At 37.7% G+C, this 19,303-nt stretch overlaps 1 protein-coding gene across 2 annotated transcripts in view; it reads left to right on the forward strand.

Annotated features, from left to right (window-relative positions):
* Positions 1 to 19,303, forward strand: part of RSRC1 (arginine and serine rich coiled-coil 1) — a 418,914-nt gene that overhangs the window by 100,538 nt on the left and 299,073 nt on the right. The window contains exon 4 of one of the 2 annotated variants that reach the window (XM_020989056.2): positions 4,083 to 4,256. The exons of the other annotated variant lie outside the window; for it this stretch is intronic. Within the exon in view, the coding sequence (XP_020844715.2) occupies positions 4,083 to 4,256 (174 nt within the window). The remainder of the gene's footprint in view (positions 1 to 4,082; positions 4,257 to 19,303) is intronic. 2 annotated transcript variants of the gene reach the window in all.

A 19,303-nucleotide genomic window follows, 5' to 3' on the forward strand; every position in this document is an offset into this window, starting at 1 on the left:
TCCTTCCTGCCCCCCGATATAGAAAGGCTTTCGAGGATTATTAATTATGGTTGTCATTTTGCCAGTGAATAAGTAATAGTGTAACACAATCAGCAAGCATTTGTTTAGTGCCTACTCTGTGCTAGGCAAGGTTCTGTATCCTTAAATAATACTGGAAATGAAATTCTAGAGTTCAGTTTTAAAGTTTAATGATTCATGTAAAATAGTGTCTGCTCTGAATCCCATTTTGTAATTAAATTTATTTGTAGGCTACTGCTTTCTACAGTTACAGGAAGCATTACTTTGGTAGTGATTCTTGGATAAGTAGATGAAATACTCTGTAGTACGATATAAGTAAATCTCAAACTAAGGACAGTGCTGTACAAATTTGTTTCATGATTAAATGAGGCAGCTAGGTAACACCTCAGTTCGAAATCTGACTCTGACAGACTCTTAGTAAATGTGTGATACTATGCAAGTTACTTAACCTTTATGTGCCTCAGTTTCTTCATCTGTAAAATGGAGATGAGAATACATCTCTCTCACAAAGTTTCTGTTCCTGTTTTGAGGCTCAAATGAGTTAATATAAAGGCTTTACAAACCTTAAAAGGCTATATAAATGCTAAGCTGTTCTGATAAATTGGTGGTGGAGTAATATCAGAGCGTGTAGCTAGAGGGGGAAATTACTCTTTTATTTCTCAATTGAAAATGATTTAGGTGTTCTTTTGTGTAGATTCAGGGAGTTAGTAAGTTACTGGTGTCAAAGAACTAGTTCATGTCCTACTAAGCCTCTCATTCCATGTTCTCTGTGTAGTGGAAACAGCACTAAATTTGGATCCAGGGACCTGGCTTCATATATGACAGTGTGACTTCTTAGACGTCTTACTGCCTATGAGACCATGGGCGAGTCACCTGATCGCTTGGGGACTCAGTTTCCTCATCATAAGATGAGAGAATTGGACTTAATGACATCTAAGGTCCCTTCCAACTCTGAATCTTCTGTCCTAAGTACGACTAGGGTCATTTTGAGTATATTTTTCCATGAATACAGTGTTCTGTTTGTTAGGTGCATTTGAAATAGTTCTGTCAGTTCTGTCTTTCAGTAATGCCATGAGTTAAATGTTTTTTTTTGCATTGTGATTGTGGTGGTGGTTGTTGTTGCCTCCCTTCTTTAGATCCCCAGTGCTTGTCACTATTCCTAACACATAGTTAAGTGCTTAATAAATGCTTATTGATTGACTGATTTGCTTGGGACCTGATAGCCATGGATAATATTTTTCCATGGGAAAATACATTCTGAGTTCCAGACAACTTATTTACCAGCGAACCTTTGGAACAGAACCTACTTGTACAGAACACACCTTGCTAGTTTATTTTGACATGCTGTTTTCATGTGGAGAGACACAATTTGTTTTATAATAAGCATTCTTAGTTATTAGGCTTTGCTCCTGAGGCCGTTATTGCAGTTTATTTTTGATTGGCAAAAATCTGAGGGTATTTCTTCTGATTACGTGTTTTTATATTTATTAGCCAATTAGAAAACTGTCCCACTTCAGTGATCTATTCCTACATCTCCTCACTATTACAATATTTGATTTCTTTATGGTGGCATCCATTTTACATTGGCTTAGCCTCTTTTTTATATGTAATGGAATAAACATATCTTGTCCATTTCAGTTTTTTCAGAGCCTTTTTAATCAGGGTACTTCAGATGGTATTGCCACTTCTGTAGTAACTCTTGAAAGAAAATATTAATTATATAAAGGTACTAGGCTTCTAAGTAATTGAATGACTTTTGGTATCTTTTATTTTAGTAGCCACAATCATATTTTTCCACATATTTTTAAGTACTCGTCCTTTTTTTTGTTGTTGTTGAAGTCCCCAAAGATCAAGGCATACCTGTCATAATTTGTGCAGTCTTGTCAAGTTCTTCATAAAACTTTTCCCTTTCTCCATCCTCTGTGACTAAGCTGTAATTATCTTCATGGTGGTCTACTTGTTCATCATGAGCACCGCAAGGTAAAATGACTGTGTTCCTAACGTGTAAATCAGGGGCTGATGTAAAAGAGCAGCTGCTAGGGTGTGCCCTAGGGTCCGTACAACTCAGTCTTGTTATTCTCGATTGCTCGTATTCAGTTATTCTGTTATTCTGAAGGCTGACCATGAAGTACTGAAAGATCCTGAATTGTTCAAGCTCATAGTTTGCTCTATTTTGTTTGCTAATGCAAGAGAGTGTATGGACAGGTTAACTCTCAATTATTCACAAGACTAAAATGCTGAACAAATCTATCCCTCAAGCATTCTAGTTAATTTAGTTCCTACTAAAACCCCTCTATAAGTCCACACATAGTGGAAAGTTTGTAATGAGAAGTTAATAAAATGAAGGCTATGAGATAAAAATACCAACTATTAGATAAAATGATACAATAGTAGTCTCTCTTAGTCATATAGTAATTAGATTAATGGTACTATTTCTAACTATATAAAATAATTTCTCAAATTTTTTTTCCTGTTTTTTTAAGTTGGGGTTTTGTAAAATTAAATAAACCTTATTTGAGTCCATTGTAATCTTTTAAACTAACTTTATCATATCCTGAGGGAATTTGGTAGACTATCTGAAATGGCATCAAATGTTATAAGGCCTTCTTCTTTTCTCTCCTCCACTTCCCAAACCCCAGTCTAATCGCGCCTGGGAAGAACAAATGTTGTGGATTGTTTCAGAGATGTAGCCATAACTGTTATTGTGGAGTTGCTGCTGTTTACTTTCTAGCTATGGGAGCTCAGTTTGTTGTAATGGGTATTCAGGTGGTGGCCAGAGGACTGACCAAATTTAGGACATCATGGACTGAGAGTCCATGCAAATCCAGAGGATTAAGTGATGATCAAGAGTTCATTATTCTAGAGCTTAGTATGCGAAGACACAAGTCGCAAGTATAGTCCAAAACTAATAGATAAATCGACAAAGGAAAAAGACAATCAGGACATGAATGCTATTAGTAGAAGGTCCAAACCAAGGCCCAAGATCCAGAGTATCTATCCAAGTAGGGCAGAGTAAAAGTAGCAGAGTCCAAGCACTGGGGATGGAGGCTTGTGGTAGCTAAGGAGAGAGGAAAGGAGCTGTGGGAGGACAGTATCCTATTGTGGTGTCAACTCTGAGGGACACTTGGTTTTGGCAGGCTCTTGGTTACCTTTTGCTTTTATTTTTCTTTTTTTCTGATGGACTGATCCTCCTGTTTCCCTTTCCATTGTCAATTCTAATGTTGCTTCTGACCAGATGGACTTATTCATAGCCCTTTAAGTTTTGTGATTTTTTAAAACTTACTGTTAGTAATCAAAGCTAAAATGGAGAACAATTAAATTCTCCTTTTTATATGTTCTCCATCCTCACCGTTTTCCTCCCCCTCCTCCCCCCACATCCTCTTCAAACATCTCTAAATGTTTGAAGTCTTTATTCAAAGTAGACTGGAGTAATATATTCATCAGTGTTTTAGGAGAAAACTAGATTTGGACTGGACTGGATAAGCTATCCCAGAACCTGAGGTAATGGTTCTGGGGAAAGGAACAGAATATGGCCTTGGTGTTGGGAGAGAAATGGTCCAGAGATCAGGAAACCTTCAAAGGAGATTAGTGCTAGGACTAGGAGAGCCAGTAGTGGAGAAGTAGGAAGATCTTCAGCATTTCCCCATCCATTCCTCCTGACTCTCCATCCTAATCTGCCATTGCTAGTCCCATCATAGAAGCCTTTGCCCTGGGCCCTACCTGAGGTAAGCGTAGATAAATGAGGAGCAGTGGTATTGGTTCTAGGTAATATCTAGCCAAAGCAAAGGACAGGAGGGGAGTCCCAGATGGTGGCATTAGGAAGGAAATGATGCTTCCTGAGCATCCAATGGTCTTGCAGGGATGTATGTCAGTCAGCCATTGTGCTTTAGACCTTATGTTGCTTGAAATGCAGTGCATTGATGAATTATCTTGCTTTGTTAACATAAGTCCATGTTTAATGGAGTTTTTTAATTTCTGATAAACTGTAATTAAGAACCAAGGAACTATTTTTTCTCTTGGTTAAAAGACAGACTGATTTGTTTTATATTACATGTTTTCTGTAGGTCAAGGTCAAGGCCTCGTCCTCGTTCCCATAGTCGAAGTAGTGAAAGATCTAGCCACAGAAGAACGCGTAGCCGATCTCGTGAAAGAGACCGTCGTAAAGGCCGAGAAAAAGAGAAGAGAGAGAAGGAGAGAGAGAGAGGGAAGGAGAAGGAATTACATAGCACCAAGCGCGGGTGAGTGAAAATGGATCTGAAGCCAGAGTGGTTCAAGCAGCATGTAATTGAGTGCCTTTCTCAGGCTCTCATGGAGCCTCCCTTTTCCGCCTTAGTTTTTGGAGCATTTGATAGTGCAAGGAACGGTGAGAACAGATAAGCCTACCAGACCCTTCCTGGGTCTTATTTGACCGCTCCTGGTTAATTTGCCTATGCACAAGCTATCTAAAGGATTCTTTGTAAGATATCCTGACCAGGTGTTAAAAATTTTGTTTCAGTTTGTAACGAAAAACTATGGACATGGACTTTCCAAAATATTTGAATTGTGAATACTTGGAACTTAAGTAACTGAGAAATTCTTGCAAATCCTTGGAATACTATCGTATATACTTGCTTTTTCATGCATATAATTTGGAAATATAAAACAAATTTTAAATTATTTGAATTTTCATTATTGTGGAAGGAGAGCAGCTTGGCCTAGTGGATAGATAGCAGACCTTGAAACTTCCTACTTCAAGTCCTCCCTCTGACACAGAGTAGCTGTGTGACCCTAGGCAAGTCCCTTAACCTCTGTGCCCTAGGAAACTTTCTAAGTTGCAGAGAAGTTGTATTGCTAGAGGAAATTTCCTTCTCTGGGAGTTCCCTGTACAGGTGAAATCACAAATCCCAATTGCTGTCCTTGTTGGAAAATAGTTACAAGGAAAGGATAAAGGGGACAGAGAGGGAACTTTGTAACAGACTTTTATTTAGGAAAATCATATCTTAGAAATCTTACCTTAAAAAACTATTTTTGCTTGTTGTTGCCTACTCTATTTCTTATAAGATGCATAAGTTTACTGTAGCAACAGTTCCAGGGTCTGGGAAACTAGAGATTGAAACCTATTTCTTATCATCTATTTAAAATGAGAAGACTTTTACATCAAAAGTAAGTTTCCCCCTGTAGAAGATGAATTTCTAGCTCATTTTTCTCATTTTGTACTCAGCAGTTGAACGATGAGTCTTTCTGTCAGATATACCCAGTGTTATGAGCATGATCTCCTTTTGTCTTCTTCTGTTTCTTTACCCCCGTGTGAATGTACTTATCTATTTCAATATAAAATAATTTTATTATCTCAGCCTTCATTGTTCAATTGAAGAATTTAATCAGTGCATTGAAAACATTCCCTTAAGGTCTTCTTACATCTTGACTGCTAACTTAAGGGTCAAATGTATCACAGAATGTGAGAATATTTTTTTTTCTAAATTCCCTTCTTATTCATGAAGCCCTTATGACCCTTTTCATATCTGCACATGTTTCTGTCTTTTGATACTCTAATTTTGGGGAAATTCATTAAAAAAAAAGCTGACCTTGTATTTGTTCTTAAGCACTAAATATTAAGCTTGTGAATGGAAAGATTTTAGTTTTGGGTAAATTAATTGCTGTTAATTTTTCTCCATGAAAATTGCTTATTTCAGCTTCTTAGAAATTCCAAATTCAATTGGAGTCTGATATTTTCTCCTTCAACAAGCAGAGTTGAATTAAGAATAAGATAGAGTAACAACAGGGAATGCGTCAAAATTAGGAAATGTGCCTAATTGATTAGAATGTTAAATTTCCAGTCAGGAAGACCCGATTTTAAATCCATCCCACCTCTATGTGGCCATGGCCAAATTACTTAAACTTTCGGAGCCTCAGTTTATTCATCTTTAAAATGAGTGTGGCCATTTAGGCTAAGACCTTTATAGTCTTAATGAAATGACTTTATGTCCAAGGAGGTTTAGCTACAAACTCATCTGTTTGTTGTGCTTTGGCCAATCTCTTCAGGAAGAGTTCCATGGCAAATAAATGCCACCTAATAGTCCCTTTCTAAGTCCTGACTCCTCCCATCTTGGCCCACATCAACAGTATCCTTCAGTTATGGTGTTGATGTCCTTTGGCAGGAGATTCAGTTTCATTGCCAGTGGCCAGAGCCCAGAACCCAGAGGAATAGTCCAAGACCAGCCACAGCCTAGCAGTAGGTGAGCCAGTGACTCTAGTCAGGCCACCAATATAAGAGGCAAGAGGCCTTGCTCTTCAGGGTAAGGATACGGCTAGGTCTACTTCCTATATAGATGCTCAAACAAAACATTCAAACCCAAATGAAGACTTAACAATGAAATCTTAAATAATAAGTGGTCCAAAGAACAGATCACAGAAACAGTAACTGAAAGAAAATCATTATAATGATGAAACAGCTTATCAAAATTTCTGTAGTCCTCAGGGGGAAAATTACATCTTTACAATCACATATTAACAAAAGAAAAAGAGAATATTAATGAATATGCATTTAAAAAATTAGAGAATCAACAAATTAGAAATTTGTGATTATAAATCAGATTTTTATCCCACAATGCCTGAAACCTTACCAATTTAGTTGACTATTTCACTGCTAATTTATTTTGGAAAGTGCTAGATAACTGGGAAGAAATCAGGTAGAATGGGCAGTTTTCTTCCCCCCAAGAAAATCTAAAGGAAAGAAAAGAATGATTTTCCCTCTTTGCGTTATATTGATTGGCTGGTCAAGTTTGCTTCTGGCACCTTCAGGTCAAGATTTTTGGCGTGTAGCTTTTCAGGAAGGCACCAGTTTTATAAAACTTTATCACAGGTTTTTCCTTTCCTATTAATTTTCACAAAAATAACAGTTTCCTCTTTTTTTGCATAAAAATTTAAAAAAAACATAAAACAAACCTAGTTTACCTAATCTTGTCAGGTGAATTTATTTTGGCAGTAAAAAATTTCTTACACATGTATTTTCTAAAAACACATATACAGTTTCTCAATACACACACAATATATACATTTTATATAAATACACACACACACACACACACACACACACATCTATGTTACTATGATGTCCCTGGGTATTTATTTTTATCAAAAGCTATGACTTTATTCAGCACTGTGTTGAAGTGGTTTATAAAAGCTGTCTCAGAGAGTCTCAGTTGAAACTTTTTAGATGTTGGTGAATAAGGTATATTGTCTGGGTAGCCTGTGAAAGGCTGACTTTTGTGACTTCTAGAGCAAAATTTTGATCATATGACATAAGATACTGTTGACAGTTATAAATCACGTTTTGTAGACTTTAATGAAAGATTTGTTGGTAATGCATGTGTCAGTAGTATTAGTGACATTTTATTTTTTAATGTAAAATTATAATGGTACTTTTTTTTGCTTTATTTTTTTAAATTTTTTAACATTTTTATTTGAAGTTTTGAATTCCAAATTCTGTCCTTCCCTCCCTGAAACAGTAAGTGATCAGATATAGGTTACACATGTGCAGTTATGTAAACAATTTTGATATTACTCATTTTGTACAATAAGACTCGGAAGAAAAAAATGAAAGAAAGAAAATGAAAAATACATGCTTCAGTCAACATGCTTCAGCATTAGTCCTTTGGGATTGTCTTGGATCATTGGCTAAGTCATTCACAGTTCTTCATCAAACAATATTGCTGTTACTGTGTACAATGTTCTCCTGGTTCTGTTTACTTCACTATGTATCAGTTCATGTAAGTCTTTCCAGGTTTTTCTGAAAATCATCTTGCTTGTCATTTCTTATTGCACAATAATATTCCATCACGATCATATACCACAGCTTGTTTAGCCATTCCCTAGTTGATGGGCATCCCTTTGATTTCCAGTTCTTAGCCGCCACCCCCCCACACACACATACACAAGCTGCTATACACATTTTTGTACAAATAAATCCTTTTCTCTTTTTTGGGATGTCTTTGGGATACAGACCTAATAGTGGTATTTCTGGATCAAAGGGTATGCACAGTTTAATAACCCATTGGGCGTAGTCCTGAATTGCTCTCCAGAATGGTTGGATTAGTTCACAGCTCCACCAACAGTGCATTAGTGTCCCAGTTTTCCCGCATCCCCTCCAACATCCAGCATTTTCCTTTTTTGTCATTTTAGCCAATCTGATAGGTGTGAGGTTGTTTTAATTTGCACTTCTCTAATCAGTAATGATTTGGTAATTCTATCTTTAAGAGTAGAGTTAGGGCAGATTTAATTTAAATCTGAATACATTCAGTCATGATTTAAATCATAAGTCACAAAATAGGAAAATTCTCTTTACTCATTTTTCATTATTAAAATGCATTGTTTGTTTTGAAGTGACTTTAGGTTTGTCTTTTTATGTCCTATCAAAACAGCGGCTGCTAGACCCAGAAATATAGCCACCAAGACACCTAGAATATTCTTCTCCAGCCTTGTGGTCTTACTTTCTTCCCTCTCTCTTCCTCCATTCTTGAAATCTTATACTTTTAATGAGCAGCAAAGGTTTGTCTTTGAAAACACTAATCCACCAGTTAAGAGCTTTCTCTTAGGTGGAATAGGCTCTTCCAGACGGACTAAGCACTGACTCCCATTGGTTTCTTTGACTTTCTGTAATCTTTCTAAGTTTCTCCAGAGGAGAGTCTGACGTGAGACCAGGCCCCTGCGGCTTTTTTGTGTTTTATACACTTTGCATTTAAAAATGAGCATCTATTTTAAAAAATATATCATTGGAAATTAGAATTTTTATGGCAGTGATTTCTTTGAACTTCAACAAATCTGACACTGACCCGTAGTTTTATAAGCATTTGTATTTGACAGAAAGTATTTCTAATGCCTTCCTGAAGGTAAAGCTTCAATAGAGTTTCCTTCGAAATGTGCTGGTCAAGAGTTTTCATTCTGGCCCTGGTGCAATTCCTGTTGCCGCCACATTTCTGTATTCCAGCTATTTCTCTTGCTTGTTTTCATGCAGTAAATTTCTGTTGGTAAGATTGTTCTTAACTAGAACTTGGCAGAAGATGTTGAAAGTAATTTGGGGATGTTGGACTTCAAGTTTTGACAGCAGTTACATACTCATGGAGCCTGTCATATTTTTCTTTACCTCTTCTTTATACAGCAGGAAGTCATTTATGCTAATTTACTCTTATTTGCATATAGGTTATAGAGTTCTGTGGTGAAAAGCAAGCTCAGAACTCCTTTTAAGTGTCTGTTTAGATCAAAGCAGGTCTGTGTGATAGCTGTTGTCTGACACCAAGCTGTGTGGTGTTGTTTTCATTAAACATTTATCACACTTCCAATGTGACAGCAGGCAACTTTGTGCTTGGGTAACATGTTTTCATGCAAAATTTATTGAAAAAGACGAGGTGTTGTAAAGAGATCTTGTTGCCTTTCACCAGTGGCGAAGGGTAAATGTTTGATTGCGAGCTAGTATACCTTTAACACAAGTAGTCACATTGCAAGCAAAAGAAGTTAATATTTATTTTATTAGGACAGATAAACAGAATGTACTCATATGCACTTAACATATTTTTTAAACTTAAAATTATGTTCAGCTTGCTTATGTAAGGTTTTTGGCTTTGTTTTGTTTTTAAGTTTTATTGGGAAAAAGACGAATGAAAGAAGAGCTAAGACTGCAACTCAGGGTTGCTGGGATCACAAAAGCAGCTGACTGAAGGAAGCAAATTTGTACAACTCTGATTTTGCTTCTCTTTCTTTGTCAAGGAAAATAATACTTGGCCTAGAAAGAATTGAACAAAAGTGACTATTTAGTTGAAACCCAAGATAAGTAGGAAGATTATAATTGAGCATTTAGCTTTCTTTGATAAGTCCATGTTACCAGACCCAGACAAACTTCATTTCAGGCTGATGAAAGAACTGGCAGATGTGATTGTTAGATGTATCAGTGATATTTGAAAGATGGTAGAGAAAGTGGCAGGGGGGTGGGGGGAGGACTGTAAAACTGGAGAAGGTTAAATGTCCTGATTTAAAAAAAAAAGAGACGAGAAGAGGTTGTAATCTGTAAACTACAGGGCAACAATTTTGACTTTGATTTTTGAAAAATTCTCGGCTGTCTAGTTAAAGCAGCATTTAATGAACATTTAGAGAACAGATCATGGATGACTGATTTCACATACTTTTTGTCAGTTGTCATCTTGGTAGTAGAAGGGTGGGGAAAATGGAATAAGCATTGGGATAGTGCCCCCTGTGTATCAAACACTAAGCTAAGCACATTTTACAAATTTTATCTCATGTGGTATGAACTGTTACTTAAATTTAGCAAAGCATTTTGGAAATTCATGTTATTTTTGTGGCAGTGTGGTGGTAGATTTCAAACTGTTTGAATGACCCAGATCTAACAATTACTCATTAATGATACTTTGGAAAGTGGTCTTCTGTGGAGTGCCCCAGGGTTCTGTACTTTGCCCTGAGCTATTTAACATTTTATTCCTGACTTGGATAATGGCATGGATGGCATACTTATCAAATTTGCAGATGTCACAGAACTCAGAAGATACAACAAACATGTTGAATTACAGGACTCAAAAAGATCTCAACAAGCCAGAACATTGAGATAGATCTAATAAGATGAAATTGAATGTAGGTAAAAGTAAAGTTTTATACTTAGATTCATCAGTCAGTTTCCTAGGTACAAGATTGAAGAGGTATGGTTAGAGAATAGTTTATCTGAAGAAGTTCTCACCTTTTAGAGGATTGCCAACTTACTATGAGGCCAAAGTGTCACATTACACCTAAAAAATCCAAGAGTGGTCATAGAATCCTGGCCTGGAGAAATGATATTATCTTTTCAACTTGGTCAGACTGCTTCTGGAGTATCCTATTCAGTTCTGAAAGTATATTGGGGAATGGAAAAGTGACTGGAAAATGACCATGTTGATTGAAGGGCCTCAAGATTATGCCGTATGAAAATAGCTGAGGAATCATGTATGTTTAGCCTAGAAAAAGGAAGATGGGGAGTATAGGATAGCTGTTGTCAAGCATTTGAACAGCAGTCATGGGTGAAAAATATTTGATTTTTTCTGCTTGTCTCCAGAGGAAAGAACTAGAAACCAAAGCTGACCATTGCTAAGAGGCAGATTTAGGTTTGATATACAGTTCTCAGCAATACAAGGATCTAAGACATTTCCGAAGGTCTCATGATGGAAAATGCTATCCACACCTAAAGAAAGAACTTGGAGTTTGAATGCAGATCGAAGCATACTGTTTGCTATCTTTTTCTTCTGTTGTGTTTTGTTTCCTCTTTGTGGTTCTATTCGTTCTAATTCTCTTATTGGTTCTAATTCTTACAACATCACTAATGTGAAAATATGTTTAATAGGAATGTATATGAATAGCCTATATCAGATTGCACATTGTCTTGGGGAGAAAGGTTGGAAGGAAGGGGAAGAAAAATTTAAAACTCAAAAGCTTATGGAAGTGATTGTTGATAATTCAAAATAAATTAATTTAAAAAATAAATTTGTGTTGATATCTTTTGTTTTTGTAATACCTAAAAAATTTCCTATGTGCCTTTCATCACCTTCTGAGAGAGCTGCCCCATATGTAGTATTGAAAGAAAACACGGAAGGTACATTTCTTCTTCTCTTCCTCAAGACCGTAATTAGTTACATCATTCAACTTTGTTTTACTAACGCTTTGTATTTTGAAAGGGAACCTTCATTAAATCCTCCTTTGATGCATCAAAATGGTAGTGAACCTGTAGTGAGATGTCTGGTTATTTTTTGCCCATTTTTTAAAAATAAATTTTTATTGATAGCTTTTTTTTTTAACATCACCAGAATTTTTCCCACTATCCTTCCCTTCCCAAATCCCAGATGGCTATTCCACATAACAAATAATATTTTTTTTTATTGCACATCACTCTGTTATAGTGAATAACAAAAAGGGGGGTAGGAGCAGGGTTAATACAGTTATGCTAAAACTGATGAGAAACCAGGTGGCTGGACATAAGGTAGAAGGCAGTGGGACACTGAGACACATTTCAGTATGATCTAGGGGCATTTCACTGCCAACGAACAGAGCAGGGGTTATAACATACACAGTGGGATGTACTCTTCCATGTCTTAGAAATCAGGGAATCCTCCCTTCTGTGATGCAGCTTGAGATCTCTGATGACTACCAGGTGGGATGGTTGACTTTCAAAAGCCACTAAGAACCAGCCTGGAAGGGTCTTCTATGAGAGCAAATGCAACAAGTGAACTTTAGGACATAATCGCAACCTCCCAGATCCATGTTTCTTCTATTAGTGAGGAAACATCTAAATAAGCCTTGGATAATTTGTGAAATGACCACCCGGGTTAGAGGCAACTTCCTACAATAGCCCCTGAGAGGGCTGCCTTACTGGCAGGACTGGCTTGTAGGAATAACTGGACCGATTGTTTCTTTCAACTCCCCACATCTGGCCACTTCTTACTGTGTCCTTATCCCTAACCCGTAAGCAGGTCCTTACTGAGCCAGACCACCCAGGAGGCATTCTGAGTAATGTGGTTGAGGGGAAGGGCAACAGGAGAGAAAAGAATTGGTCTGAAATAGGGAGAAAGAGATGAGAAAAGGAACCATCCGTCAGTTCCCAACCTGTAGCTATATGTTGTGATCTCTAAGGCGATGGTAAGTGTATGGAGCAGGTGGGGACAAATAATATTTTTAAAGCAAAAAAAAGGAAGAAGAAAAAAAATCAGTAAAACTGATCAGTATATCAAAAAACCTTGGAAATATATACAGTGTACCACATCCATGGACCTCCCACCTCTGCTTAGGAGTGGGGTGTGTAGGTGTGCTCTCGTTTCTCTTTGTATCTTAGCAACATTCACTTTTAATTAGTGTTTGGTTGTTCTTTCCCTTTACGTTGTTATAGTCATTGTATCTGTTGTTTTCTTGACTCTGCTTATTTCATTCTATATCAGACTGTGTAAGTCTTTCCATGCTTTTCCTCAGTCAGTTGTTTCTTATAGTAATGTTATTGATATTCCATTACATTCATGCACCATAATTTGCTTAGCCATTTCCCAATTTATGAGCATCTATTTTGTTTCCCAGTTCTTTGCTACTATGATAGTTTTGGTGTATGGAAGAACTTCCTTCTTGTCAGTGACCTCCTTGGGGTAGCAACCAAGTAGTAGAATCTCCTAGTCAGAAGATATTTGCGTAATTCTAACTTAGTTTCCAGAAGAGTTTCATTGATTGAAAGCTGTACCAGGATGCTTGATGTGCCTATCTTCCCACAACTCCTACAACATGGACCATTCCAGTCTTACGTCATCTTCCTTTTCAAAAAACACATCTCTGTCCCCTCCTTTACTTCCTGGTGGGTGCAGGACGATGGTGTCTTTCAAATTCCCTTTTCTTTACATTTGAATGACCTTCTCTTGGCTGCTTGCTGAACTTGCTGTTTGTCATTGGAATTACCTGCGGCTGATCTGCGGATTGGTGCTTTGTCTTCTGTGTTTGAAGGTTCTAGGCAGTTTCCTGCATTATGGTGCAGAAAGTATCACTGGAACTATTTTTCCAGGACAACTGTTATTCATTTTTTTATAATTAATTTATTTATTTTTAGTTTTCAGCATTCACTTTTGAGTTTTGAATTTTCTACCCCACCCTTTCCTTACCCCTCCCCATGATGGCATGTAGTCTGATATAGGCTCTACTTATATATTCATATTAAACACATTTTCGTATTAGTCATGATTTAAAGAAGAATTAGAACTGATGGGAAGGAACCACGAGAAAGAAGAAAAAATAAAACAACAAAAGAAAGGGAGAGCAAATAATATGCTTCCATCTGCACTCAGAGTCCAAAGTTCTTTCTCTGGATGTGGATAGCGTTTTCCATCATGAGTCTTTTGGAGTTGTTTTAGATCCTTGCATTGCTGAGAAGAGCTAAGACTATCAAAGTCAGTCATCGCACGACGTGGTTGTTACTGTGTACAACGTTCTCCTGGTTCTGCTCGTTTTACTTAGCATCAGTCCATATAAGTCTTTCCAGGTTTTTCTGAAGTCCGCCTGCTCATTATTTCTTATAGCACAATAATATACCATTACATTCGTATACCACAACTTGTTCAGCCATTCCCCAATTGATGGGCGTCCCCTCAATGTCCAATTCTTTGCCACCACAGAAAGAGCTGCTATAAATATTTTTGTACATGTGGGTCTTCTTCCCGTTTTTATGATCTCTTTGGGATACAGCCCTAGAAGTGCTATTGCTGGGTCAATGGGTAAGGGGTATACACTTTTTTGTAGCCCTTTGGGAATAGTTCCAAATTGCCCTTCAAAATGGTTGGATCAGTTCACAACTCTGCCAACAGTGTATTAGTGTTCCAGTTTTCCCTTATCTTCTCCAGCATTTATCATTGTCCTTTTTCATCATGTTAGCCAATCTGAGAGGTGTGAGGTGGTACCTCAGAGTTGTTCTGATTTGCATTTCTCTAATCTATAGTCATTTAGCTACTCATCATTTCTTATAGCACAATAGTTTCCATTACATTCATATACCACGACTTGTTGAGCCATTCCCCAATTGATAGGTATTCCTTCAATTTCCAATTCTTGGCCACCACAAAAAGAACTGCTATAAACATTTTTGTACATATGGATCCTTTTTCCTTTTTTATGATCTCTTTGGGATACAGACCTAGAAGTGGTGTTGCTGGGTCAAAGGGTATGCCCAGTTTTATAGCCCTTTGGGCATAGAACTGTTATTCTTAAAATACGTCTGCTTATCTTCTCTTTGAGGTCAGGGGCTTTGGCTTATGTAGAGATGACATGTTCTTTTAATGTTGCTGTCCTTGGATATTCTTCTAACAGAATTTCTCCCACTTCAGTACCTCTGTATTCTAAAATTCCTTCTTTGAGTTTTTAATATTTTTTTCATTGAGAGTTATAGCTTCTGACATTCACTCCTAATGTCTTCTTGTATGGATTTAAGCCATTTTGCAATATCTTGTTGTTTTTCTGTGCTTTCTTGTAATTCTCTAGGAGTCTTTGCTTCATCAAACATTGTTTCCCTTTCCTTTATTTTCTAATATTTGTTAAGAGATGTTTGTTATCTCTGTGAGACTTTTGTATTCATTTTCTCTTCTAGTTTTAGGATCTTTTTTGTTGACATATATGGTTCTGCTTTGGGTTTTATTGAGTATTCTTCCTTTTGAAATCTGCAGTATTCAGCCATTTCCCCTTATACTCCTGGTTTCTTACTTTGTAATTCTTTCCTTTTTCCTGATGCCCACAGCCTTATGGGTCAGTTGCAAAGTTGCCTGGGTCTGCTCTCACACTGGGTAATTTATTTTTCACCAACTTAAGTTCCTGACCTAAATAACCTCAGAAAAGACAGAACCAGGGCCAGCTGTGTTTCTATGCCCTTTCTCTCAGGCCCAGTACAGCTGGTTATGCACCACCCTGCCTCACTTCCTCCCTTGGCTCTCTACTTTTCCTTCTCTAGTTGGACTGAATCAGTATGTTTTACTTGTAAAGCATGAGATGTGTTGGCAGGATATCTGAAGCATATGTGGTGATCGCAGTGTGGGTCCCAGGCATGAACTCAGACACACTCCATTTGTGCACCTCTGCTGGATTGTGGAGGCTGATAGGTGAGGGGTGATGAGTGACTCTCTAGTATTCATGAGGATTTAGCCTTGTTGGGATTCTACCTAGCCTGCTGTATTGTTGGTTGTATGACCAAGAAATCCTCATAGTATTCCTAAATGATGAAATATAACATTTGTCAAGGGAAAATATAGCATTTATTCCTCTTCATCAGCAGTAATTGTTGATATTTTTTCCTGTCTGTTGCTTAGCTTTAAAATAAAATTATCTGCTTTAAATTTTTTACTAGTCTATAAAATTTCACTAGTGTTTCCTATGTTCAGTATGGTTTCATCTTTGATGTATTTGATAGCATTTAGCATCAGTTGTTTGAAAATTCGAATTAAAGGTTATATCTTACAATCTTATAAAGGTTATATATGTAAAGGCTACTTATATGATATGAATAAATTTTGATTAAAATTCCTATTATTAGTCCAAGTTCTTTTTTCTTTCAAGAATCTTGATTGCTATAGCTGACTTTATGTTGATTCAAGACAAAGTTTTGTGTCAGAAAGTACATTAGACTTAAAACTTCTGTTCTTTTGAAATGTTAAGCTGAAGTCCATTGTGACTGCCAAGTCGCTCATGTCTCTGGATGCTAACTATTCTGTGCTATTGTGATTTGAGCTTTAAAGGCATAACCTTAGTCTTTCAGGCAGATTTTTTTTTCTTCCCCAAATAAGCTAGCAGTACGCTGAAAAACTAAGTAATTACTTCTGTCATTACATATCTAATTTATACCTCATTGTAAAGCACTTTGAGTACCTGAAATATGAATGATGCTAAATTAAACCAAAGCAATCTGCTTGTTATTGAAGAAAGCTAGTTTATCCTCTTCTCACAGGCTTTCTCCCCAGTCCAGTGATAAAGTGGGACAGATCGGAGTAGATCGCAGAGCATTGATTGACATGTCAAGTAAACCTTGGTCAGCAAACCAGTGACTCAGAAGTTTAACCTACTCAGATTAAATGGTAGAACAATGTGGAATAGCTTGGCATTCATATAATGATATATATCTCTGTCCTGATCTGATATTGTAGGACAGTTTAATAGCGACTGGTTTAAATGTTCTTAAAATTCTAGTAAATGAAGTGAGTGTAGCCAGATTTCAAGAATCGCATATGTGTTTTTGAACAGCAGGAGATAGGGCATAGGGTACGCTTTTCCACGAAAGGCGAATGAGTTATAATGTATTCCATTCATGTAAGAGTTGTTGGCTCTGAAATCTTAGATTTCAGTGCATTGAGAGTATATCATGAAGTAAAAATTCCAGATGGTGTCATTGGGGTTAATCTTTTTCATTTTGTGCTAAGGAGATAGTCTTTGTGTTCTGATCTCGCATACAGCAACAGAAAGATGGGGATGAATCTTAGTTACGGGCTGGATCTTATTTATATACGTAAGCCCAAAGCCCCTTCTAAATTCCATTATACATAATAGGAGCAGTTAGAGAAATACTTTGAGTGGTGCTCTATCCTTTTTTTTTTTAATTCCTAGAGGAGGGTTTGAAATTGCTACCCTTCAGCACCAGGTGATAGGCCAGCCTGTAATGGACTGGAAACCAATTGTATGTTTATCAGTTACATGAGCATGGAGATTGGCGTTTTATCTACTTATGGAAGATAAAAAGGAAATGAAACCATGTTGGAAAAAATATTGATGTACAATAAGAAGGGTTGTGTGTTTGAAATGAGCCAGACCTACATTTGTGATGGAAGACAGTAAACTGAGATGAATGTCTCTCTGAAATACACCCACAGTCATCATTAAGATTTCAGCCAGTATATACATTATATAAAAAAATGGAAGAAAAACATTGAAGCTTTCTATATGTGAGGTTGATCGTGCCTTGTAACAAGTCGGTAACACAAGCCTTTATTAAGGACTTACTGTGTGCCAGGCACTAGCTGGGGCAGGGACAGTGAGGAGGAAAGATTGGTAAAGGCCTCCCTCAGAAGGTTGGTTTACAGCTGAGTCTTAAGGAAGCCAGGGAAGCTAAGAGGTGGAGGTGAAGAGATAGAACACCCCAGGCATGAGGACAGCCCCTAAAAAGTCAGAGTCCAGAGATGGAGTGCCATGTTTGAGGAAAAACAGAAATGTTAATGTCTCTGTCTCATAGACTTCAGGGAGGGGGATAGAGTAGCAGAAGACTGGAACTGTAGGAAGGAGCCAGATTGGGAAGGACTTTTAAAAGCCAAACAGAGGATTTTATATTTGATACTGAACCACCCATGGCATCCTAACTTGGTTGAGAAACTTACCTCATACTTTACTGATAAATTTCAGGCCATTTACTGAGAGATTCCTCTTTTCTCTGCTTTCTCATCTCACATTACTCACATAATCTTCCCCCACTATCTCCTCCATTACTCCTATCTCACTTGAAGAGATTAGTCAGTAAAGGAGGGAGACAAGATACAAATAACTGTATGAAAGCAAGCTGTAGACAGGATAAATTGGAAATAACAGAGGGAAGGGACTAGAATTAAGAGACTGGGAAACCTTCCTGCAAGATGGTGGCATTTTAGCTGGGCACTGGGGGAGAACATGCCAAGCTTTGGGGAGAGCCTAGTGAAAATGCCTGTAGTTGGGAGATGGAGTGTTTTGTTCTAGAAAAAGCAAGGAGACTAATAGTGTCACTGGATTGCAGAGGGTAAGGTGTAAGAAGACTATTAAGATGGGAGAGGGATGGTTATAAAGAGGTTTGAATGCCACCAGATTTCATCTTTTATCTTGAGGGTGATAGGAAGCCACTGGAATTTATTGAATAGGGGATGTGACAGTCAGACCTGTGCTTTAGGAAGATTACTTTGATAGCTGAGAGGAGGATGGACTGGTGTGGGAGAGAGTAGAGGCAGGCAGATCAATCAGCAGCTATTGCGGTAGTCCAGGCCTGAGGTGATGATGGCCTGTGCCGAGGTGATAGCAAGTCAGAGAGGAGAATGAGAAGATGCAAGAGATGTTATGGAGATAAAATTAAAGACCTTGGCGACAGATTGCACGTGGGGAATGAGAGAGAATGAGAAGTCAAGGATGGTGCCTGGGTGGAGAGCCTCGGGGTCTGGTCAGACGGTGGTGGTCTTAACAGTAATCGGAAAGTTTGGAATGGGGGAGTGTTTGAGAGGAGACATGATGAATTCAGTTTTGGACATGTTGAGTTTAAGATCAGATATCCAGTTTGAGATGTCTAATGGGATTTGGAGATACGAGACTGGAGGTCAGAAGAGAAATGAGGACTGGATAAGTAGATTTGAGAATCATCAGCACAGAGATGTTAATTGAATACATGGGAGCTGATGAGATCACATGAAATGGAATAGAAGGAGAAGAGAAGAGGGCCCAGGACAGTGCCTTGGGGGACATCCATAGTTAGCACGTGTGACCTGGATTAAAGAACCAGCAAGGCAGCTGAAGAGAACCAGGAGAGAGGAGTGACCCCAAAACTCAGAGAGAGAAGAGTATCAAAGAGAAGGGAGTAATCAGCAAAGTCAGAGGCTCCAAAGAAGTCACTGGAAAAATCACATAACCTTTATCTGCCTCAGTTTCTTCAGCTGTAAAATGGGGATAATAATAGCACCTGTCTCACAGAGCTTTTGTGAAGATCAAATAAGGTAATATTTGTAAAGCACTTAGCAGAGTGCCTGCACATTAGTAAGTGCTTTTT

The sequence above is a fragment of the Phascolarctos cinereus genome, unplaced genomic scaffold (assembly GCF_003287225.1).
Source record: "Phascolarctos cinereus isolate Bilbo 61053 unplaced genomic scaffold, phaCin_HiC Scaffold_7;HRSCAF=346, whole genome shotgun sequence".
In the NCBI taxonomy this organism is placed as follows: domain Eukaryota; kingdom Metazoa; phylum Chordata; class Mammalia; order Diprotodontia; family Phascolarctidae; genus Phascolarctos; species Phascolarctos cinereus.